Source organism: Curcuma longa, chromosome 11 (genome assembly GCF_044706935.1).
Source record: "Curcuma longa cultivar G26 ecotype Majalengka, Jawa Barat chromosome 11, ITB_CL_G26_1.1, whole genome shotgun sequence".
Taxonomy (NCBI): Eukaryota; Viridiplantae; Streptophyta; class Magnoliopsida; order Zingiberales; family Zingiberaceae; genus Curcuma; species Curcuma longa.
The window spans coordinates 19,347,659-19,372,726 of record NC_133871.1 but is presented as its reverse complement, the minus strand read 5'-3'; the positions used below and the strand labels follow the sequence as shown (position 1 = coordinate 19,372,726).

The 25,068-nt window shown below is 34.1% G+C and overlaps 2 protein-coding genes and 1 pseudogene across 2 annotated transcripts; 2 read left to right on the top strand and 1 right to left on the bottom strand.

The window, feature by feature from the left end:
* Nucleotides 1–4,295: 4,295 nt before the first annotated feature.
* On the top strand, nt 4,296–10,591 carry LOC141841979 (uncharacterized; annotated as a pseudogene).
* A 1,039-nt stretch (nt 10,592–11,630) lies between these two features.
* On the bottom strand, nt 11,631–13,322 carry LOC141839823 (remorin-like). The gene is made up of 5 exons (XM_074727656.1): nt 13,035–13,322; nt 12,721–12,762; nt 12,556–12,643; nt 12,257–12,338; nt 11,631–12,077 (listed from the first exon to the last, which is right to left on the bottom strand). Exons 1-5 carry the CDS (start codon nt 13,195–13,197, stop codon nt 11,877–11,879), a joined length of 576 nt encoding a protein of 191 aa, XP_074583757.1. The 5' UTR covers nt 13,198–13,322; the 3' UTR covers nt 11,631–11,876.
* A 4,893-nt stretch (nt 13,323–18,215) lies between these two features.
* LOC141839600 (uncharacterized) lies at nt 18,216–23,702 on the top strand. The gene is made up of 10 exons (XM_074727385.1): nt 18,216–18,333; nt 18,414–18,564; nt 18,689–18,892; nt 18,991–19,113; nt 19,422–19,459; nt 19,551–19,632; nt 20,031–22,166; nt 22,488–22,571; nt 22,928–23,064; nt 23,203–23,702. Exons 2-10 carry the CDS (start codon nt 18,487–18,489, stop codon nt 23,447–23,449), a joined length of 3,129 nt encoding a protein of 1,042 aa, XP_074583486.1. The 5' UTR covers nt 18,216–18,333; nt 18,414–18,486; the 3' UTR covers nt 23,450–23,702.
* The last annotated feature ends 1,366 nt before the right edge of the window (nt 23,703–25,068 follow it).

Here is a 25,068-nt window from a genome sequence, read left to right as displayed (position 1 = left end):
AAAATTAAAAAGAGAAGAATATAAAACACATAACAAATCAAGTAATTGGACAAATTACTCATACAATTATAAATGTTATTAAGTTTATAAGTTATAATTATATATTAAATTCTTCAATTAAATGTATATATTAAGTTTACAAGTTATAATTATATATTAATTCTTCCATTAACATTTTACAGGAGGAAATTTCAAATACAAAGTAAGAATATCATTAATTATTTATATTAAACACTAAGTTAATTTCTTTCATGTTTTTTGAGTATCAAAGTCTTCCAAAATTTGCTCGAAGTGATTATTAAAGCTACTAATAAAACCGAACCGATTCAGACTGGCCCTACTGTTCCAATATAATTCAATATTAAAAACAATGTAAACTAGTCTTCCCAGACTCGAACCTGAACTTAAATTGACTGTTACATTTTATCTAATGTCTTATGTGAATAGAATTGAATCAATTTCACTCTTGGTCTTCGATTGGACTAATCAAATTAAATCAGTCCGTAGAGTTCAGATATGGTAAAAATAATATATGTTGCTCTTCCCATTTACCAAACCCTAGCAACTAACAATCCATTTGGTGGAAGAAGAGACAGAAAGCCGATAAACTGATCGTGTCGTATTATGTGTGTTTGTGTTTCCCATATGGTCCAAGTGGTAATAATTGGCTCAACTTTGATGCCTCAACACTCATTGAGTTGGTGAAACAACACATGATCTGTCTCCCAAACCCTCTCTTCATGACATAACTAATTGGTTGTGTTTAGTGAAGATAATTAAGACTACTGTCTATGACTCAGACTTCACTTTTTTTTAAATCTGAATCATTAAATCTGAATCTGAAGAACAACCCCATCTGATTAATTATGACTTTTCAGCCTTTTGCCAAAGTTTTAGATCCAAATTAACATGATAACCTAAGAAATTAGAACAAAATCAAAGCAAAGAAAATAGTTATCTCATCGAAAGTAAAAACTTAATTTTACATTACAAAAAACTTTAATTTAAACATTGTTAATTATTAAACTCTAAATAAATATCTAATTTACAAAAAAAACATGCATACTAAATTCTAATCAGGATTAAAATTATTTATTAATATATATAAAATTATAATTGGGGTTATAATTATTTCTTAATTAATAACCACATGGTAAAATATCAATTGACTCTAAATTATAAATCATTTAAAATAATTTGTTATGTGTGTTAAATTAATTATGGTTGGCTACCCGTAAGTTTGGTGAAGAAATCATGATGATTTTAATTGCACATAAAGGCTTTGATAAAATCATCTAAAAATTAAGAATGAAATTAATAAAGCGAAGAAAAAAATAACCTCATTCGAAGAAAAAATTGTCGTTCAAAGCCTAATTGAAAACTATATTAATTTGTAAATAATTAAAATATTAGACCTCTTTTATAGATTTGACACATAGTAAATATAGAAATAAATATTCTAAATAAATAAGATAAGTAATTATTATAATTATTTCTCATAAAAATATTAATTATTAAATAATAAAAAATAAATATCCAATTTATTATAGATATGTCAATCTTAAATATTTTTCTATTTACTATATATGTGTCAATCTTGAATATTTTTTATTTTTGAAAAATATTAATTTCTTCCATCTTATCGTGGATGAGCCCATCTAAAATTTATTTTCAATTTATTTCTTCAAAATTATTTTCGCTGAGATTTTTTTTTCATTAATACTTCTTCTTATATCTCTTTTATGGTTTGATTGAATACACAAGCGCTAATACTTTTAGATTTAGCTTTTTATAATTGTTTATTTTATTAAGTTTGTATATTTATAAGTGTCTTAACAACAGTGATTATATTTTTTTATTAAAAATATTTTATAGTCATTTTAAAAGCGTTCATTTAGTTCAACCCAAATAAGCTAAACTGAATTAGATTAAAATTAAATTGAAAATTATATGATAATTATATCAAAGCTAATTCACCTTTGAGGAAAAAAACCTTCAAAATTTCTTTTCTTTAATTATTAGCTGAGTAGAAAAAGCTTCTTAAGTCAGAAAATGGATGGTATATCATTTTCATGTCACAAAAAGCCAAAAAAACAAAAACAAAATTAAAAAACTGATCTTCTTATTGGAGATTATCATTATCAATTGCTATCAGCTATATAATTTTGTTCATAATGGAAATAGTTCAACATTTTCAATAATTTATTAGCTATATATATATATATATATATATATTATAAAAATGAAATATTTTAGCTCTTTTCTAAAATACTTCTCTTTTTTTTCCTTTCGTAATTTATCCTTCATAATTTGAAATATAACACTTGGCCCTCAATTATTCTTGTCTCTTTATTTATAGTTAATTGGTAGGTTTTTTTATTTATATTCTTAAATATTTGTAATCTGGAATTAATTAATATTTGATGATATTTTGTCTTTTTTATATGGCAGATAGAAAACCTTTTCCAAAAGATTAGGCAGCCTCCTAAAAGTTGAAAGACAGCTTTTTGACTTTATAAAAAAATTCAAAATAAGGGAAGAATAAATGTTGAAATAATTAATTAATATCATATTTTGTTTTTTTTTTCAATTTCTATATAGTTTTTTCTATAGAAAGAAAAAATAATTTTCTAATTTATAATTTTTAGGTGAAAAATAAAATTAATGTTTACAATATATATCTATTTCTTTCGAGTATATAAAGATCGGGCAATTATCGGATAAGGAATGAAAATTTAGATAAGATGATTGAGATTGATGATCATTTTTGTTTGAAAATATATTAAGATAAGATTAAGAAAAAGTTAAAAAAAGTTATATATATATATATATATTATATTTTGTAAAAATGATCGATTATATTTGTGGTTTAATAAATGTTTATCTTTTTGCAACATTAAGTATTGTTCATGAGCTGTAATTAAGCCAATAAAGGTATTGTCGAGGGCCCCACTTACTTTGGCTTTTTAATAAAATTTTTATTTATTTATTGCTTTTTTTGCAAGCAAGACAACAACACACAGCAAAGCAAAGTCTCATTTTATTAATTTTATAATATATTAATATTATAGTACAACATATGAGAAATAAACAAATGGATCACATTGAAATGACACTATTGCCCTTGTATACTTGAGCTTGATGATATCGATCCAAAGAGCTGCAAGCCCATACAAAAGGGTAAGACGAGAGTGACAGTCAGTCGAAGTAGATGAGCTTATTGTGGTCCATATATACGAGCATGGACATGCTCAAGCGAGTTTGACAATGTCGATAAACTATATGGTCGGACTCAATCATAGTCAAACTCAGTGAAATAAGCCACTCATAGCAAAACAAAAAAAAACACAACAAAAATGCTGCCACTCATAGCTGCTGCCGTGCTGCGATTGTGATCCATTGAAATGAAAGCTACAGTTGCAATCAAAATTTTGTCTTTACAAACTATAAATAATAATTTTCTGGTTGATTTCCTTCTGTATCCGATCTTTAGGCGCGACTGGTTGGTAGCATTTCATGTTACAGCAGTTTGTGATTGTGAACCGTGAATCAGACCACCCACTGCAATTTATCTTTTGTTTGCATTGAAGTTTACCACTGTTTTTTTTCCTTTCTTTCTTTCTCATTTGATTTGGTTTAAATAAAAAATATATAAATATGAATGGAGAATACTTTTCATATGAAGACTCTCTGTATTTAGTTGTTTTCTTTGTTTGAAGAATTCAGTTAATAATTTTGCTTGGTCATGTTTTGTTAAACAATATGATGTTTTTTTAAAATTTTCTGATGAATTCTTAGGAAGTAAATTCACGCCCATCGAAACTATAATTTTAGTTCTCTTATATAAAAAAGAGTTCTTTGGGATTAAAACATGCCTATTGGATTCACACAAAATGTTATATAATTTGTTGAAGAATTTTTGTGAAGTAGACAGGAGAAATAATCTCATTGCTGGCGATTTCAGATAGAACTACCAACGACAGTGATTAATAAAAAAATTGTTTCACGATTTTGAAAAAGATACTTTATTGAAAGTGCTTGATGACATGCATCAGTGTAAGAAATGGCAGAAGCATTCACAGAAAGATGAGACTTTTGTTGGAACACAACAAGAATGGTGATTGGTACAGATCAGCAAACGACCTGTGACGACGGTATTCTAGGGAAATAAACGTCTCCCCAAACTATCCTCTTTCCTTTGGAGGTTGTGGCACGTCTGAAGGATTAGGCGTGAGATGAGTCGAGTACAGTGAAGCGAAAGCAAAGACAAAAACCATCAAAGCAAAAGCCGAGCCTGGAAAAAGAAATCAGGGTCCAAAAGCAGCCATTGTTCTCTCGCGCTGTAGAAAAAGATGAGAGCACGATAGAGAAAGAGAGAGCGACAAAGGGAGGGAGGAGGGAGGGAGGGAGGCAGGGAGAGAGAAAGAGAGGACAGAAGCTCATGGTGTGCGGATTCCTTCCAGGGAACGCTTCCTCCCAGCGTCAAGAAGCACGATTATTGGACGAGCAGTCCCGGTCTTCTCCTGCTCCCAAAGTCCGCCTCTGGTCGGAAAGGCGTCGCTTTTGGGGGTCGGCGATCTGCCTTTGACGAAATCTTGATTAGAGCAGGTGTAAGGATCTCCACTTGGTGCGTTTTCTGCAAGCGAGAGTGTCACAAGGATCAAAAGATTGAATCCTTTTTTTCGTTTGCGTATTCTGTTTTGATGAATTTGGAAGCCTTTTGGTTTCGGACAGTTATCCTGGTTGGGGGAAAAAGGGATCGTTTTGTTTCCTTCTTCGAGGTTTACAGTCGATTTGATGCTTCCTTGGTTTGCTCTCTTCTCGATCATTTTCTTCCTTGGATGCATGCATAGTTTGAAAGCTTGAAGTTGATTGGGAAAGAGAGGACTCCTTTGTGGCCTTATGACTGCATAAAGCGTCAAAACGATTAAGCAATTTTGTGGTTTAAGCATATCTACTGTACATAGCGAAGCTTGGTTTTTGGATTTGGATTCTTTGCTTTTGTGTTGCATTTTACAGAGTGACGCAGACTGGAACTAGTTGTGATTTGGATTCAGATTTGATGGTAGACTGCATTGATTTTGAAGCTTTGTTCATTGTTACTCTATGATTTGAAGAGTTTGGTGGGTTGGTGATCAAGATCTGATAAAATATGAGGAAAGGTTTGAAGTTTAGTTGACAGCAGAAGAAAATTTGTCTGATTGACTCCAAGTTCTGTAATTCAGCAGAAGAGAAACAAAAAATAAAGCTGTTATTTACGAGCCTCCATCTCTTCGAACCAGATTCTGTTTTCAGGTATTAATTTATACTAATCATACTATTTGTTCTAATAGATGCATGCCTTTTGTAACAAGTTATAGCTTGGAAAAACCATGATTTCCTTTAAGTTGAAACAGTGAGGAAAAAGAGTATTGGTTGTACTCTTGGAACCTGTATTTAATTGCCAAATCATAAAAACCTAACCATTAATTTATTTTGTTCATTTACCTAAAGGATAAGAAGTGAATTTTACACAACGCCAGAAGAGATCTGCAAAGTTTTTGATATAAAATTTCTGTCAAGATTCCAGATATGTAATAGATATTTCTGAAGTTTGGTTGACTGAAACATGATTGTTTCATGTGTGATGAAGAAATTTCGGCTGAGTCTTTTTTTGTTTTGTCTGCAATTAGCTGATGCAAATCTCTCCATTTTGTTCTGTGCATTGAGAGGAAATTAATGCAAAAGTCATAGTTACCGCGATGAGTTTTGTATAAAATTGACATTTATGGAATATGACCTTTAAAGTTGTGAATTTGATGCGTGTGCTTTTATGGGCGCATACGAGGTGCAGAATGGCAACATTTAGCCAGCAACATTTGGCAATGAAGCCAGATGCCTCAAGTGTGTTGAAATTCTTTTTACTCTCTCATATTGTTTGTCAATATTGCAATATTTTTCATCTCATAGTCTGATATATTTGTATTCTCAAAACTTATCGCTTTTTCATCTATGCATGCTTCAGTTTTCAAGGCTATTTTTGAAGAAAGTTAGGTGCTAAAAACACCTTGGACAATGGCAAAAAGATCAATTAAAAGGCCTCCGCAACTTGAGAAGAACAATGCAGGCTGCTTGTGGCCTTTAATTAGCTTGTTCGACTTTCACAAAAGTCCACCTACTCCTAGGTTACTTTCAGATGGTCTACCTGCAAGTTCCAGACAAGGCAGTAAGTGCTCTTTGTTCATATGATCATACTATTATCACTAAGCTATCGAAGCATCATCAGTCAATGTCTTTTACTTTGTTGTTGTGTTTTATTCACTGTTTTGATTATTATGAGATTACATTTTACCTGAATGCAATTACAAGAGCTCGAATACATTCTATAGTGCATACCTAGTTTCAACATACTTGACTAGTCTGCAGTTAACACTATTATCAATGTAAAGAAATTTTGCAAAATTAGTTCTTTATGTTATATTGACAAAGATTCTTGTTTGTCTTGCACTTTGGAAGATTTTTTAAATCTTTAGATAGGATGGTTTGAGAATTTGACTGGATTTGATCTTGGCTGGCTGAGATGGGCCTGGATCAGCAAAAGCCAAACTGTATTTTTTTTTTCTAAATAAATCGGATATCAAATAGCGAACAAATCAGATACAATAAATGTAGGACAGAATCGTTGAGAGATAAAAAGAAAAAGGGATAAGATTAGTCTAGATTGACACAATGCAGAAGAAACTTGAAAAGAAATCAATTGGACCAGTTGATTTTGACAATACATTGGGCAACACTGAATGATTCAGATAAATAAACATCTGGTTTTCATATTCCACAGGTTTCTTCTTGTGATCGAACAATCTAATTAAGTAGCTTATTTCTTCATAGATTTTTATTGGTAATTTTTGATCAGCTTGATGCAGCAAAGTAATTTTTAATCGCTGAGGTTGCTCTTGTTTACGCTTATATATCAGAGAACATAACTTTTAAGACTGTCCAATCAGAGAACATAATCAGTGATTCCTTTTTCTGGCATTGAGAATTTGTTAATGTTTATAGCTTCAGCATTTCTCTGTACTATTTGCAGGTAAAGGTGATTCGAAAATTAAACTCGATAAACCCAGCAGTAACAGAGGTAAATATGAAGATGCCAAGGTAAGTACAGTCGATTTGTCTAGATTTAGAACATAGTGTTAAACTTTCCGATTGTCTATTCGATAGTAAAACTTTATTATTTATTATCTTTTCAGTTGTTGAGATCTAGGCTATCTAAGTTAGATTTTAGTTATGAAAAAGATATTGTTGGTCGGTTGTAATAAAGTGCAGAAGCCCATGATTAATAAAATCTTGGATCATGAAAATATATCGTAAGCTTATATCGAATGAAGAAAATGGGAAATGTGTCAATTATGATTAGATAATTGGAAGACAAACAACTTTCATGTCTCAAGTTCCTGAAACCCATCCTGAAATGCAAATGCTATTAACTTTTTTTCGTAATTTCCAAGACAGTTGCTCTCCTATCTATCCTTCTAAGTTTGTAATCAATTCTTTGCACGTCTTATATTAATGACCCATGCGGTTTTAAAGATTTACATCAAGAGATTTCTGATTATAAAAGGAAAAACAATTAAATTAGGATTTTGAGATATTGAGTATTGTTTGTCCCTAATCTTGATGGATATCAGACCTGATGCCTTTTCAGAATGTTACCGGAATCAAGGCAAAGGGAGATGATGCAAGCTTTGCTAGTGTCAAAACTCTCATGAAGGAAGAAATGGTTCGAGAAAGAAGCAATAAGTACAAGCTGACTTCAGATTCCGATGTTAACAATCAAACTGGGCTTCTGAATTTGGCTGGTCAAGGGTCCGATAAGATTACACTAACCAACGGTTCCTCCCTTGACTCTGATCTCATTGCATTTTTGGTAGAGTTTTACACTGACAAAAAATCACACAAAGATATTCTTGTCAATGGTAACAATAAGATTGACCTGATAGCTATGGTTCAGAAACTGAATGACCATCCCAGTGAGTTTGATTCCCAGCTGAATCGAAAGGATTATATTCTTTTCAAGGCACTAGCTGATGTTTTTGAAGCTATTGCAAATCAGAAATATGTTGACATGAGGCATCTTTTAGATAATGTTTCGAAATCCAAGGAATTCATGGAGGCATTAGAAATTATCAACTCAAATAAGGATGTAGTCTTGAAGCTTCTAAAAGATCCTGATTGGTATATTTACAGATGTCAGGAAGGGGAAGCAGGAAAATTTGACAGTTTTGGATTTGAAAATTATTCGGAAAATGTGCGAACGTTACAAGAAGATATTATGAGTTCCAAAAAATTCCATCAGCTTGAAAATAAAGATATGGGTCATAACCAAAATAGGCCTAGATTTTTCTGGAGAAAAGAGAGATCAAAGGAGAAAGAATCAGAAAAGAAAAGTGAGGATTCAGAAAATCAAACTAGAATGCCTGTTGAGAAACCCACTAAAGCAGCAAAAAAGGGGCAAGAAATCAAATCTGTTCGAAACTTATCACCTGCATTGCAGAGTAAGACAGGTCATGAGGAAGGTGATAGAGTTATGTCTAATTTTTCTCTTAGGGAGATCAAAAGAAAGATTAAGGGTATAATTGGTGGGAATAAGAAAGAACGACGAGTGATCTCCATGGATGGCATTTTACACAAAATTCCTATTGGGCACAAGGTTCCAGGTGACAGAAAAACTGCTCTATAATGACATTGTAGTTGCAAGCTCCAAAAGCAAATCATTGGATGATAAAGAAAGGCCTCCCATTGCCAAGGAAAATGACAGTAAGGTCGATCCAGAAGATTGCAAACCTAGAATCAGCAATGACATCTCTGCAATAAAATCAACTCCTCCCATATATGCAGAAGCGAAGAAACACCTTGCAGATATCCTAGATACTGAAAGTCAGACAACAAGCTACAAAACAGCACGTGTCTCTAAATCTCTAGGCAAGTTGTTTTCTATGCAAGAGGACGATGCATTATGTATGAAAATGAGTCACCGAGATGAAAAAGAGGTTGTTTTGCCATCTGAAGAAGCAGGATCTATCCCCTTACAGAAGTTGAAGGAAGAAGATGCAAACAATTCATTAAGCCCATCAAAGCAAAATATGGAGGTTTCATCTTGCCCTAGTGACTATCAGATTGATGAAGCAATTCTTAGCTTAAAAATTGAGTTTGTCGATAAATCTGTTGTATCAGATCCAGACCATGATGGTAATTATATCTATCAATAAGTCACTTCTAAATTAGCTTTCTATTTATACACTTGGATGATCTCTATTGTATACTTCTCAGAAAGTGTGCAAAATGGGGAAAAATCAGATGCAATTAGCAATTTATTGACTGACCGATTAGATAATGAAGCTGGTGTTGCACATGCAACATCGAATGTAGATTTGGTATGTTTTATACAGAGAAGATTTACTATGTTATATATCACATTTCTTTTTGTTCTATTCCATATCTTTATTTGGATGCATTGGAGCTGCAGGCACACTCTATGATCCAGTCTATACCAACTTCTTTCTGCAATGAAAACTTGGAGGCTCCTGAAAAGACTACAACGAGGCCAGGGCGTCCAATTCCAGTCTCTATTCTGGAGAAATTCGTCCCAGAAGATTTCACCATTCCTAAACTCCGAGCTGCACATCGTATGATATTGCCTTTCTTCTCATTTTCTCAATTCTATACTCTCTCTATATGAATCAACTGGTTTTGTTGCTAACTTGCAGCTATATTTCCAACAAAAGAAGACAGAACCACTTCAAGGACATATTTTGCCGACAGGAGAGCTCGAGTCGAATACATTGAAGCTATTTTGGAAGCATCAGGGTTAAAAACTATTGACTTTTCAAGATGGCATTTGGCAGACAACTTATTTGAGCCATCCATTTTCTATGAAATAGGGAGCTCGTGCTATCCACAGATAGAGGATCCAAAGCTCCTCTTTGACTGTATCAATGAGGCCCTCGAAGAGATACAGGAGAACTTCAAATGCACTCCTTGGGTGTCTTTGCTCTCATCCAATGTTCCGATTGTGCCCAGAGGATGGAGCCTAAGCAAAGAAGTTAACAGGATTATTGAAAGACATATTCCATTAGACTTTTCAGATTCAATTGATCCTCTCGTAACAAGGGATATGGAGGTTGGAAGTTGGATGGGCCTTCAGTTTGAAACTGAGGAGGCTGTCCTTGAGATATGGGATACTGCACTAGATGATCTAGTGGAAGAAGCTATATTCGATTTGTGGCTTGATATCTCAGCTGACTGGTGACACTACTTTTGTTCATAGCCGATAATGAATATGATCATCAAGATTCAACAATAAACAAAATGGTGCGCAAGTGCAGTCAACCATGTTTATACTACAATAATAAAAAACAGAAACATGTTATATCCTTGCCGTGCGTAGGAAAGAGTGGATTGGTAGAAATAATAACAGAGTCTTTTCTTGTCATTTTTTTGTTTTTCGTGTTGGTTGCTGTTTTACATCCAAATAATGTAACACGATCTTTACTAATTTTAGATTTTGCCTAATGCCCACACTGTTTTGGAGGCATTAGGAAGCTTGAGTGCATGTGATTGATTTATTGTTGAAACTTTGATGGTTGAGTTGGAAATGGTGTTAAGGATGAGATTTTAAAGGATTCTAGATGTTGTGTGTTGTATTTGCATTATTCACACAGATCAGTAAATGAGTTGTGCATAAAAGCAATTTGCTAAGAATCTTGCCACTAGAAAGTTGAGACTCAGTGCATACTTATTGACAAAAGTATAAGAAGATGAGCTGCAAAAGCTATAACAAACCATGAAAAGTTGCATGCTTGAAAGAAATTTGCTAAGAATTCTCACTAAAAAGTTAAGACTCAGTACATGCTTGTTAACAAAAAGTATAAGAAGATGAGCACCGAAAGATAAAACAAGCCATGAAAAGTTAATCTTGAAAAAAAAAAAAAACTTTAATCTTGTCCATTTAGATTTTTTTATACTATCTTTAGTTTTAAAAAAAGGATCTTTTTCTATAGAATTCCAAAGCAAAAGAGGCCGATCTATAAAATCATAGAGGCATTTCAAGGTTGTCAGAATATCTTCGAGCTAAGAAAATTTACTCTCCCTCACCTTTAAAAAGTGTTAAGTTTTGCATTTCTTTTCCTGTAGAACTTGAAAAGGTTGAAATTTATCCTTCAAACTGTCAATAACAATTTGTTGTTGACCAGTATCTTTGCCTAACTGTGTTAAGACGAGAGGATAAAATGACATGATGTTAGGAAGAAAATTATTAATTCATATATTGCAACTACATGGCCACTTCAATAATCAAACTCAACTAATCACTTTGGGGCAATGAAAATGATGTTTGATCTGCCCTTGTTCTCGCTAATGGTAACATCAACAAACGCGCGGTACCTGTGCAGTTGCTTTTAGGAAGTTTGGAATGAAGCCAAAACATGGAAGATGAAAGCCTATGAAATTCCTGTTCCCCAATAATGTAGAGTGGTCTCTGCTTTGAATAAGTTAAGATTCAAGAATCTTGTAGTAATCATAGACAGGAATAGCATTGCATGAGCCATCTTAAACAGAAACTTACATTGTTAGATTAAATACACAATAACTCATTTAAACAAAAAAAAAGAGTAAACTTTTTGCACAAGGACCTTCTGTTCATGTAAACTACATCATACACAATTATACAACAGTTAACAAATCACACACACACTAGAAGCCAACCAATCTCCGAGCAATCAATACAATAAACCAATAGAAGCTGCATTGAAGAATTGACACCACACACAAAGGCACGAGAATTGCTAAGCAGATTAGAGTTGAGTAACATGTTGAGTTTATCCTGCACCAGTCAAGTTTCAGCCCCCCAAAAATCCCCAGATCCTCCTTGGAGCGAGCCCGGCCGAGCGATACTTCTCCGCCTTCTCCTCTGTCTTTAGCACTTCTTCACCTCGCTTGACCTCGACATTTGCCTTCTTCGCTTCTGCTTCTTTGTGGATCGAGGCAATTTTGTTTTTCACTTTCTCTGCATATTGAGCCTTTTTTTTCTCCAGTTCTTCCTGCGTGCAGTGTGGACCATTAGCCACTTAGAACAAGTTGGAAATGTGAACTTTGCTGTTAATTGTTTGTATTTTTTTGCTGTATAACTAATTAATCAAGAATATCAATTACAGTATTATGAACTGCAGTTGTCATGCTGTGACAATTCCATCGTGCATTGATGGAGTTCCTTGCTTACCTGTTTCTTTTTCTGCTGAGCTTCTACTTCTGCCTTCTTTGAGTTCTCCCAGGCAACAATATCTGCTATCTTCTTGACAGCCCTGCTTGATATTGCAAGTAATCATATATACAGAATCATGAACTATATTTGATGAACTTCGATCTTAATGCTATTCATTAAAGGTGAGTATAAGCTCTACAAGAATTTAGCGGTATCATCACTTACAAATTGATATGAATTTACACTGGACTGTAGCATGTTCAAGAGTGAAAAAAAATGCAGGAATTCTTGAAACCATATAAGAAGATCAAACTTACTTATTTTCTGTTTTGACCTTCTCATTTTCCTCCCATGCCGTGATCAAAGACAATCTCTTCTCCGTCAACACCCTTGCAAGGGTAGCACCTGGAAGAACAACATGAAACTGTAATTTTTTTTCTCTTACTTAGAATCATGCTCTGTAATACTCTGAGAAATTTGACCTCTGTCAGTCGACCCAGAGTCCGCTGAAGGTTCCTTATTCTCTGGTACATTTAAAAATCCACAAGTCAAGCAAAAAAAAACCCCCATAAATATCTATTTGCATATCTGACAGAAATCCACAAGGCCAACCCTGTTGATCTATTGATCCATTTTTTTTCTTTATTATTATTTTTTCAGGTTTTTAAAAGTGTACTTGAGTTAAATGGGAAGAGGTTCATGGGAAAAACCAAGATAGACACGAAGAAATGTAAACCTTGGAAAAAGAGGGGGAAACGAAAAAAAAAATTTGTTTTTTTTTGAGAAAAAATCTTACTTAGAACGTCAGCGAGGGGCTTGGAGACGTCGGGCTTCTCCTCCGGCGCCGGCACGATGGCCGCCTTCTCCTCCTCGACGTCCTTCACCGTTTCTGGCACCAGCGGAGCAACCTCCGACGTCGTCTCCTCCAGCGCCGCCGCCGCCGCCTTCTCCTCCGCCATCTCTGAGACTATAGTGGAATTCGCTCTCAAGGTTAAGGCGAAGGCGAAGGTGAAGAAGGTAGGCAGCTTAAAAGTGAGCAAGCAAAACCAGACTGTGGAGTTTAATTGCTTGGCCTCCAATTCCAGTCTTCCACCAGCGCACGCCAATAACAACAAACAGCAATTGTGAGGGTAGATTCGTAATTCAGAAATAAAAATTTTCATTTTACTCCTCGTAATTAATATATTTTTTATTTTGTGCCTCGTAGAAAAATATTATAATTTTCATTTACAATTTGCAAAATGTAAATACCATACCTACCTCCTTTTACTTTAAACTGATTTATTAAATTATCAACAGTGTGCTTTCTAAACCTTTCTACTTTCTACTTTATTCTTCTTTAAATTGTTTTAAATTGTATTTGTTTGAAAGAGCTTGCTTACCTCTCCATCTCTTTCTCTTCTTTTTCTTATAATATATTTTAATTATTTGATATTATTTTATTGACTATCTTTAATAAAAGAACATTATAATTATAAATACTTTACTTTTTATATCATGTGCTGATAATTTAAAATGTTGATAAAATTTTAATTTCATTCTATTCAAACTTAATTTGTAACCCGTGTAATATATGCAATATAAAGGATATTAAAATGAGAATATATTTTATTTTTAGTAATAATTTAAACTATAAGAGAGTAAAATAAAAAGGTAAAAAATTACGGGACAAAATCGAAAATTCTCATTTCGAAAACTATTGGAGCGTGAACTTTTAATGTACGAGTGGGTTCAGATTCCACCGGTCCCACCAGCGGCGACTGGAGATGGGATCTCATGTGGCTAAAATTTAAAATAAATTCGATCCTGGTTTAGTAATTATTTGCTTTTGGAGGGGGCTAACTGATATTGGGTCATCCTTGATTCTGAAAAGAAATCACATGGTTAATTTTTTTTTTAAAAAAATAATTTTCTTTTTTAATAATATATTTATATTGAAAAACTTTATCTTCACAAACAAACTATTGAAAGGTGGTCGCGCGCTGTGATCTGGAATCCGTGGGCGCCGTCAGTCACTACCAATTAAAGGAAACGCGATAAATGCACCCCGCCTTCTACCTTGATGTTATTGGTTCGTTTTGGTGTTCCGTGTTTCGTGTCCCCCTGCATTATGAGCGATTCTATCACATCATATCTTTGATAATAATATTTAAATTTAAATTTATTTTGTAAAAGACGAATAATATTTTTTTTAAATGTGTTTTTTTTGTTAATTTAGAAAATAATTAAATATGCGTTGGTAATATGCATACCCGGAAGCCAACGGCTTTGTCGGTAGTTGGATTGCCTTTAAGTTGCTATCTAACTTAACTTAATTCTGACGCCACTAAACAAGGATGTCAATTCGGATAGATAGATCGAATCAAAATAAAAAATCTTAATATGAATCCAATCCGAACTTGAATTTAATTCAAAAATTATAAATTTAAATTTAAATTCGTATAATGTGTCCAACTTGAATAATCCGAAAAAAATAGTTTTTCCTATTTTCTTCCATGATTCTATATTTTTTATCTTAATATTTAATCATTTTCATATAATATTATGTTAAAATATCTTAATTTTTTAAAATAAAGTTTAAGTTCAAAAAGATTCCTCAAAATTAATTATTATTATAATTTGATTTGATTAATATTGATGCTTGTAATTTATAAAAACTACAATAAAGAGAGATATTAGTATTATTGGGTTGGTAGATAACGGGCCCCAAATCCAACCCAATTAAATGATCCTAAATTAATATAGTTTGAAGGCTTATGCGTGTGTTATAATATCCAAATGATATTACAATCAATATATGGATGTTAATTATAATACTCCTTCGTATATTAACCGTTTAATTCAGTTAATATGGATGAATATATTTATTTATTTAATATAAAATAAAAATAAAGTTAGAATGAGTGAACAGTGAAAATCATCGATAATAAATATTAATATTAAAATGAATATGAATATATTAATAAAAAAGAAATATTAATATAATGTATATGTGCTATGTGAATCTTATATTTTTAATAGAGGTGGTATATATTAACATTCAAACTAATACATTGAAAACAATATATCAAAATAATAATTAATTTAAACATCCCATTAAATTTAAACTTAAAATAATTTAATTATCAAATCCAAAGATCTAATATATGGTCAATTTAAACCAAGTATGCCGAATAAAAAAATCTTTATAAAAAGGAGTAAATTAATGGCACAAAAATTTTTTTTTTACTACTATTATTTTGACAAGCTATTCTTTAGTTTGTAATTCACTTATATGGGAAAATAATTAAAGAAATTAAAACTCTTGAAATTTTTAAGTTGTTTAGATAAATTTTAACTGTGTGTTAATTAAGATTGATTAATTGTAAAGATATTTTTAATTTTAATTTTATGAATTGAAGAAGAAAAAAAAGAGAGCCCACCTCATCCAGAGCCCACTTCTTGTTGACAATGGACCAAACTACTTCAACTATATATATATATCTCCATGTTGCAGTAGTGATTCCTAGATCTTGTGAATTTAATTATTCCACACAATCTGTCATTTAATTAATTAATCACCATTTGGCACATTAATTATTTTCGATCCTTGATTATAAAATAAATGTGGTGGAGATTTACATGCTAAGTAAATTATTGGCCAAGTTGCTTTGAGAGCATGTGTGAGCATCAATGTATACATGCATATAGATAATTAATTCTGCCAAGCTCATGAGTGTCTACCATCTAATTAGCCTCTAATGGCTTCATGATTATAACTAACACGTGGTTTAGTGCATGGGACATGCAAATAATTATGTCAACGTTGTTGGAGCTAGCTAGCATCAAAGATTGAATCAAGTTAATTGCACATGATGTTGGAGATATATTAATTTAAATTCAGTTTCACAGTGAATGAGTTAGAAAATTAAGATCTTCGATCTCTTGTCGTAGCTAAATTAATCCTTTTACGAAAAGTAATTATGGACGGAGTACCCACCAGAATCTTTCTGTGCCTAATTGGTTTGATATATATATATATATATAGCTCTTTGTTTAATTTCTTAGTTGGGTGTCTTCTTCTCACCTAAACTTGTTAGGAATTGAATTAAGATACCACCTACCTTAGCACATAAACTAAGCTTCTCTGTCGGTATCGAAACAACGTGATCGATCAATTGCCCAAACACAAAGTTGCTTGAGTAGTCTAGTAGTTTTAATTGTTGAACTTGCATTTATCATATATGATTTTTAAGTAACTCCCTATACTTAATTTCTTCTTTCAAAAATTACCTTCTTCGACATATAATAATTATTAAATCATTAGAATACATATATAAACTATAAAAAGTTATATTTTTAAAACTCTAATTCTTTAAATTTTCATGCTTAAAACATTTTAAATGGCAAGAACTGTCGGTGAGATTATTAAAGTAGCTATCGTCTTTATGAGCAGGGCCCTCCACACATCATTTCAGTGTCTGAAAACATTGAAAAGATCCACAATCCTTTGCCTCTACACTTTGAATTCATTTTATGAAATAAACAATTAATATCATATAAACCTGGAATATTGATCAGTATTAATTAGCACCATGGAAATGTCTCATTCTATAGTTGTTGATCATTACTGATATTATGCAGAATGATACAGTTTCAATGGCACCAACTAAGAAAAAAAAATGATTTTTGTAGGTGAAAAGTCTTTCCCAAACGTTGAGATCTAAATGATGGCTGTGGAATATTTTGGGCGAACAGGTACATTCTCATTTCATGTTTGCTCTCCAACAGACCATTTATATTAATAAACCAAACAATCAGTAAAGTATATATGACTGAAACCTCTTTTAATTTGTCTGCTAAAATGGTTAGAAAAGGACACTAAAAATGAACGATCGATAAGATTTACTGAAATTAACTCTAAAGACAACACCAAGCCTCGACTCAGAAAGAGGACGGTAGCTGAAGAATGAGATCAGATATAGCTAAGATTCATAGCAGAAACAAATACCAATTCTGGAGTGCAGTGGTTAGGTTAGGGCAAGTAAAATTGAGATGCTTTGCAGTGATCCAACCTTGTTTTGTGTGATAGAGTTAAATAACAGGTAACAGCAGCTAGCAGGCACCAGAGGAGGAGGAGGAGGAGGAGGAGGGACCATGATCCAGACTGCATGCATCATGCACAACTGCACAGGCCCTTTTAGGAAGGAGCAGCTACAGCACTGCAGGCTGCGTGCCTCGGTGGCCAAGCTCCGTTGGCAGTGCCTGCCAACGCAGTGTGTGTGCTTGCTCGGTTGGCCTTTCTGCTGCCAGTGGATGCAGTGGATGATAGATAATGAAAGGGGAAAGGGGGACACATGAGTGGTCGTCGCCTTGTGGGGGCACCCAAACAGTGACGAGGGCCCCAAGATGGCTCACACTGATCAAGGTTAGATCTAAAGCCTCAGGGCATTTATTTTATTTTATTTATCTATTTATTATTAAAATAACATTCTATTCAATCTCATCTTATTTTTATTTCAAAAATATTTTTATTCTTGATATTATTATAATAGGCACATGTCATACCTATTTCAATAAAAAAACAAGTATTTATAATATAACAATTATAATCCATATTTACGATTTTGATGATAAAGAAATTCATAGCGGTTATAATAGTACTGAAATTAAAATTATTTTTTAAAATAAAAATAGAATGAGTGGAATAGATATTATTTTAATGATAAATAAAAAAATAAATACTCAGATTAATACGAATTTTTGCACAAAATAATAGTGTTTTATCTCGTCGTTGTCTCGTCAGCTGCAGAAGAGACGTTCTCGAAATAGATAAGTTGTAGGGGTAAAGTGAAAATTGTCCACTTATATTAAATTAAATTTAGTACATTAACGGATCAGCAGCCTCTATATATTCTATTAGTTTATTGCACAGAAGGTTCTCATTTTGATTTTCCCCCAACTTTGCGTTGGTATTTTACTCCGCAAGCTGAGAAAGAGATGGAGAGCGATCGCGAATAGCTCAGTTGTCGGATCTGGCATCGTGCTCGCTTTGGATCCTTGGTTTCGTACTCGCGATCGCATTGCTGATTTCCTTTCTGAACGTTGGCTTTTTGGTGAGTCAACATCCGAATTCAATCTACTTGCATTGCTGATATTGATCTGTTTGTAAGTCCACTTGACGGTGCCTTTGCAGAGGTTGGTGCGGTGAGGTGATCGCCTTGTGTTTTTGGCTGCCGAAGAATGGAGAACTGAAGCCAAGGTCGAAGATGTTCAAGGCGGCGCGATGGAGGAGCGAGAAGAACAAGACCAAAGCTGTGTTCAAGCTGCAGTTCCGTGCGACTCAGGTCAGTGTCTGCTAATTCGTAATTTGCCCTCGTTTTGATTTTGTTTTTGTTTTTGTTTTTTACATATGAGGTGCTTGTTGTTTCTTGAGAGGCAATGGATTTTTGTGCCGTTGCGTTTTGGTAGGTACAACTGACTGGATTGGAGGCGGTAATGGTGAGCGTGGTCCCATCAGACGCCAGCAGGCCGACGGCGAGATCGGAGAGGGTACCTGTAATGGAGGGCGTCTGCGATTGGGTGAATCCGGTTTACGAGGCGGCGAAACTCGTCCTGAATCCAAAGACGGGAAAGATGGATGAGAAAGTCTACAGATTTGTGGTTTCCGATGCTGTATGAAAGATTTTTGAATCGCTTTCAATTTTTCTTTTTGTCGTGTACCGCTGTACTGTGCGGAATCTATCGCGATTCCTTTGGGAAATGGTTTGCAGGGATCGAGCAAAGCTGAAATTTTGGGGGAGGCCAGCTTCAACCTAGCAGATTATACAGATGTTTTCAGGCCATCCTCTGTTGTTCTTCCTCTGAAGGGATCGAACACAGGCGCCTCCTTACGTGTGAGCATTCAAACTTTAATAACTGATGAACATTGATTTCTTGTGTCCTTGCTCGCCATAATGCAGAATAACTCAGATCACAAGACTTCTCTCGTGCTGTCAGTCTCTTCAAAGTTAAAACCCTACTTTTATTGCCTCTATTACCTTCTCAAATTGCTACCACACAAAAAGGAAAATAGAAAAAGGGGGAAAAATACATCATGCATTACCTGTGAAGCAATTGATACAAATATCCCCTTTTTTTGGCTGAACAAGTATGTAATCCCAATTGTTCATTTCCTGATCGTGTCTTTTGCTCAAAATGACAGATAACCATCCAGAGACTGCAGGGTGATGGTGAAGGAAGGTATCCTTTTCTGAATACTAGTAGGATTAGAGGAATACGTTTTGTAAGGGTAGATTTGACTAATCATTCGTCTCCCTGACCCTTTTCTCAGGGAAGGCAATGGTATTGAAGAAGTGACCATGAAGCGACAAAGAAGAACATTGGGGTCTCAGTTAAGCAAGTGCGATGATGAGGTGAATTGCATTAACATTTTTTTGTTGTTGTTTAAGCTTTGTCATTGCAAGCAAATGAGATTTTCTGATCCTTGAGATTGTTGACTGTGGGGGAATCACCACCAGCTTGATAAGAAAAAAGACTGCCAAAGGAGAAATGGCCAAGATGAATCTCATCTCCTCCAAATGTTCAAATGTTGATAGCCGTCTGTTTGAACATGTTTTGTGGAATGCTCAATGCCTGATGCATTTTGTGAAATTGATTTTCTAGTGGAAACTATGTTTATAAGAAAGCAGATCTTAAACACTATTGGTAACAGTATTAGAATTAACTTCTTCTATGAGACAAAGAACACGTTGCCATTGCATTTGAACACTCCTAAATTATGAATAAACTGAACTCTGGTATTGATCTGCAGGATGGTTCAGAAATAAATAATCGGGCCCCGGTCAAGTTCCCATCAAGCAGGGACATCCCTCTCCATAATGCTGATTCCAATGGAAACCTCCAGAAGTCACACAGCTTTGGTGCCATGTCAGCATCAGGTTCTGATACCAGTTCAGGAATATATACACCAAGAGAGAATGACATCAAGCGTAACAATGTTCAAAGGGACTCTGCTAGCTTCTTGTCCCCTCTTACCAATAATGACACTCCTAAAAAGACGACGTTCAGTTCAGATGACTTTTCAGGTACTTCAGCTCCGGATGGAAGTGCAGATGCATCCACAAGTTGTTCCGGTGATGGTGGTCTGAATGAGATATCACATGATTTAGAGGATGGCTTTGAGAAATTAAAGGGTGATGTAGATATTTTAACTAGAAAATTGGAAGTGTCAGATCTGGAGTTGCAGACTCTGCGAAAGCAAATCATCAAGGAGAACAAGCGAGGGCAAGATCTTTCAAGGGAAATGAGTGACTTAAAAGAAGAGAGGGATGCACTTAAAAGAGAATGTGACAAACTCAAGCTCTTAGAGAAGAGGAGAAAGTTTGATGGAACTACTGATATGCAGCATGATGCAGAAAATCATCTTTCTTTACTTGAAGAAATTCAGCAAGAGCTAGATCACGAGAAAAATCAGAATGTCCATCTTCGCTTACAACTAAAAATGGCACAAGAAGCAAACTCTGACTTGGTGCTTGCTGTAAAAAATCTAGAGGGAACGTTGGAACAGAAGAATAAGGATACACTATGTGCAAAATGTAGTAAAATGGAAATGAAAGACACTGTTGATTTGGAACTTGAAGACACTAAATTGGGAAATGGGCTTTCACAGCTGCAGAAATCTGAATGTAAGCAACAGGTACCTGAAGCAATTTCTGAAAGTGACAATGAAGAGGAGTATGCATTGGTTGCACTTGTAAATGAACGTGATGACATGAAGACTGCTTACTCACTGGAGAGCAAGATAATTGATCTCAATAATGAAGTGGAATTTTACAGGAAAACCCATGAAGAGCTAGAAATGCAAATGGAACAACTTGCTCTGGACTATGAAATTATGAAGCAGGAAAACCATGATGCCACAACAAAGCTGGAGCAAATGCAACTACGTGAACAACTCAGGATGCAATATGAGTGTTCTGCACATTTATCCATTATCAGTGATCTTGAGATACAGGTTGAGTTATTGGAGAAAGAACTTCAGAAACAAACTGAAGGGATTGAAGCAGATATAGCAACCATCACAGTAACTAAAGCCGAGCAAGAGAAAAGGGCCATACTAGTAGAAGAGGCATTGAGAAAAACAAAATGGAACAATTCCAAGAGTGTCGAGTGGCTTCAACAGGAGCTCAGAAATCTTTCTGCGCATATGTTATCCACATTTCAAGCTAATGAGAAGATAGTCATGCAAACACTTCAAGAAAATGCTGAATTGCAATCACAAAAAGGTGACTTAGAAAGAATTTTGGATAAATCTAATAAAGATATGATGTTATTACAGGAAAAGTATCGAGTAATACTCAAACAGTTAATTGGCCTAATAGATATCAAGTCAAAAGATGTAGAAAGGTTGCTTTTGGAACTGAAGGATAAGAATAAAGAACTAGAGAATTATAAGTTGTCTGAGGAAGCATCACGAAACAACTTCATACGAGAATTGCAGTTGCTCAAATCTGAAGTGGCAAATCTCCATGCAGAGAAATCTTTCCTCTTGGAACAGACCGAAGAAAAAGAAAAATTGTTAGTTGAGGCAGAGCTACTAAGGATGAAAAACATAGAAAGTGAGATATCTTTGCAAGATAGAAATTTGGAGATTGATTTACTTAAGAAAGAGATAGAAGCTCTCAAGGAGAAAGTAAGTAAATCACTGGTGGGAATGAATGGTCTCAGGTGCACAAAAGGTGAAGGAGATGCTATTCTTGATAATATGAAATCTGATGCCTCGGTGTTAAAGTGGAATTTATTGAAGCTTGCCTCATTTGAAAAAGAATTGGAAAAGCAGAAGCTGAGGAAATCAGATTCACAGTCAAAGGGCAGAGTTTTGGAGGAACAACAGATGACCATCGGCATGGAGGAAGAAAGTGAATGCAACGAGACAACTAGTACAAATGTAAGGACTAACATGAATGTTTGATTCAGTTTAGCATATCATCTTTCCACATAAGATGGAATTGAGCATTTCATAGTTCACATATCCAATTGTCTAATTCACTGTAGCACATAGATACACATATCTAGGGCATGAACACCGCATAACATGAATGCAGAACCTAGGCAGGACACGTCTATGAATGTGTGCATGACACAGCTACCCAAACAAAATGATATCGCATAAGCTTGTTCACAATTAGTGTTCATCATTTCATCAATTGTTATTCACTTAAAATGTTTTTGTTATGCTCACTATTGATATGTTTCAATGTTTCAATAGGGAACAGAGCTAACTGATTCATTGATTGAGGACTCAGAGAAGAATCCAAGCAAGACAATTGAATTAGTGCAAAGAAGTACACAGGTACTTGATGAGAAAGTATGACTTGGTAGGATTGCAACGTTAGGCAGTTTTTGTGTTCTCACAGATTAATTTCTCTGTTAAGTAATATAAACCTGTAAAATTTTTTTTAGATTCATCACACACACACACATTACTTATCTTCCTTATTTATCATTAATGGTTATTCTATGCAATCTTCTTTGCTTTTTGATTATACAATCAATACATGATCAGTTCAAAGTTATTGTAGTTTGTTTCAGTGTCAAATTATCAAAAGGTGAAGATCTTGGAGATGATTTTGCTCTTCTTAGTACACTTGTGTTTGTTCATTTATTATCTCATCTCATCTCATCTAGTTTAAAGCATCACCTTTTCAGGATGACAAAAATTTTCATCAAATGTCAAGATTCATTACAAACAATATTCAGTGCCATATAGAATATCTGCAACAGCCAAAAGAAGACGAAGGATGCATACACAACTTGAATGTCACAGATGAAGAATCACAGAAAAGGTGAGTGATAATACAATTTTTTTATTGCTACTCAGCCTTAAGCTTAGAACTCATTCCACATGTTGCTATTTAAATAAATTTAACAAATATACTAAAAACATTTCAGATCGTGGTTACTTATGTTGTCGCTATTTCCAGGTGCATTGAATCTGACTTAGATGAAGCCAAACTAGTTTTTGCTGCTTCTACCTGTGATCAGAAGGTGGCAGAGAACGTATTAAATGAAATGGCACAACTGAAGGAACAAAATGAATCGATGGTTTCTGAACTGAAAGAAATGCAGGAAAGGTATTCTGACATAAGCTTGAAGTTTGCAGAAGTAGAAGGTGAAAGGCAACAACTCCTCATGACAATCCGGAGTCTGAAAAATGCTACAAAAAATTAGTTTCCTTTATCCTTTGTCTTTTTTTTTTTTGGTAATTGAAAGGAGTTTTCTGTATAGGCAAGCAATTGGGATGCACCCACTCCTTAGCAAATCCATGGCTTGCAAGGCTACTATAGCTTCTTTAGCAAATATAATGTGTAAATTGATAGCATTTAATTTGTTCATTAGAGTGCAGTATATTTTGCTGAAACGTAGTGATTCCAGTTGTGCTGACTTTGAGGTGAATTAATACAGAAATCTATTGGTATTTGAACTTTTAGTTTGTTCCTGGAAAGCAAAGAATCCTTTTTTTAAGGCATTACTTGTTAGCTTGCCGCATTTTCTTGTGAGTTAGAAGATATGAACATTTGGTGAGACAGCATTCTAATCTAACCCAAAAATATTTGTAGCAGTTTCTTAAATTTGGTTAAGAAATGAACGCGAAAAACTGAATACATGGCTTCAAATTAACTACCAAATCAACAAAACATTCAATTGTTGATAAGCTGAAATTTCACTTTCATCTCATTTAATTACTCGTTAACGCTTAAACTGTACGATAAGATGGAGTGACTTCAAAAACCAAAACACTTGTATGGAGATTTCTTTATATTTAAACATATTGTAAGAAAATAGAAAATAAAATTTATTCTCTTTTTTTGGGCCTTCTACTCTCTTTAACAGTAGACACCTAATCCTGTTTACCCCATTTTTGCCATCTTGAACTCTGATTTCACTAGCATTGCCATTCCCACACTACTGCACTACAAACAAAAAAAAAAAAAAAAAAAAAAGGTTTTTGCGACGAATTTGGCGACGAAAAAATAAAAAATTTTCGTCGCAAAATGGTTTTGCGATGAAACATTTTTCGTTGCCAAAAGCCTGTCACAACCTGTGGCAATGAAATTTTTTAAATTTGTCACAAATTTTGCAATGAAATTTAAATTTGTCGCTAAATTTTGCAACGAAATAGTATTTTCATTCCAAAAGATGGCGACAAAAATAAAAGTTTGTCGCAAAATTTGTGACAAAAAAACTAATTTATCGCTAACTTTCGGGAAACAGTACGGAGTAAATGGAGAAGTCGACGGTCAAATTGGCGAATTCACGATTCGTTGCCAATTTGGCGACGATTCGTCGCCAATTTGGCGACGAATCGTGAATTCGTCGCCAAATCAACCGCCGAAAGTGGGTCCGGGTATTTAAGTTATGGTGGAATCGCCAAATTTAGCGATGAATCTGTGATTTCGTCGCAAAATTTGTGACGAATAATTAAATTCGTCGCAATTTTATGACGAATTTGGCGACAAATATAGGTCATCACAATTTTGGCAACAAAATTGGTTTTGTCGCAAATTTCGTTATAAATTGGCAACAAATTCTCTTTTCGTCGCAAAATTTATCCCAAATTAGTGACTAATATTTTTTGTCGTAAAATTTCGTTGCTAAACGGCTATATTTTTGTAGTGCTGTATCTATCAAATTGATTATTCATCTAGAAATTGAATCCACATTCACTAGCTTTGTCCAAGAGCAGTTGAAGTTAGCTGAAACAGTACGTGAACTTTAAAGAAAGAAAGAAAGAAAGAAGGGTAGTGATGTAGGGCAATGAGGTAACTCGGCCTTTTTGCTTATTGTGT

Coding starts and splice junctions, on each gene's coding strand:
- LOC141839823 (XM_074727656.1), bottom strand. CDS start 13,197: ATGGCGGAGGAGAAGGCGGCGGCGGCGGCGCTGGAGGAGACGACGTCG. Junction 12,644..12,720: donor CTCTGGGTCGACTGACAGAG/GTCAAATTTCTC, acceptor TTGTTCTTCCAG/GTGCTACCCTTGCAAGGGTG. Junction 12,078..12,256: donor CTCAGCAGAAAAAGAAACAG/GTAAGCAAGGAA, acceptor CACTGCACGCAG/GAAGAACTGGAGAAAAAAAA.
- LOC141839600 (XM_074727385.1), top strand. CDS start 18,487: ATGTTCAAGGCGGCGCGATGGAGGAGCGAGAAGAACAAGACCAAAGCT. Junction 22,167..22,487: donor ACGAGACAACTAGTACAAAT/GTAAGGACTAAC, acceptor ATGTTTCAATAG/GGAACAGAGCTAACTGATTC. Junction 23,065..23,202: donor GATGAAGAATCACAGAAAAG/GTGAGTGATAAT, acceptor CGCTATTTCCAG/GTGCATTGAATCTGACTTAG.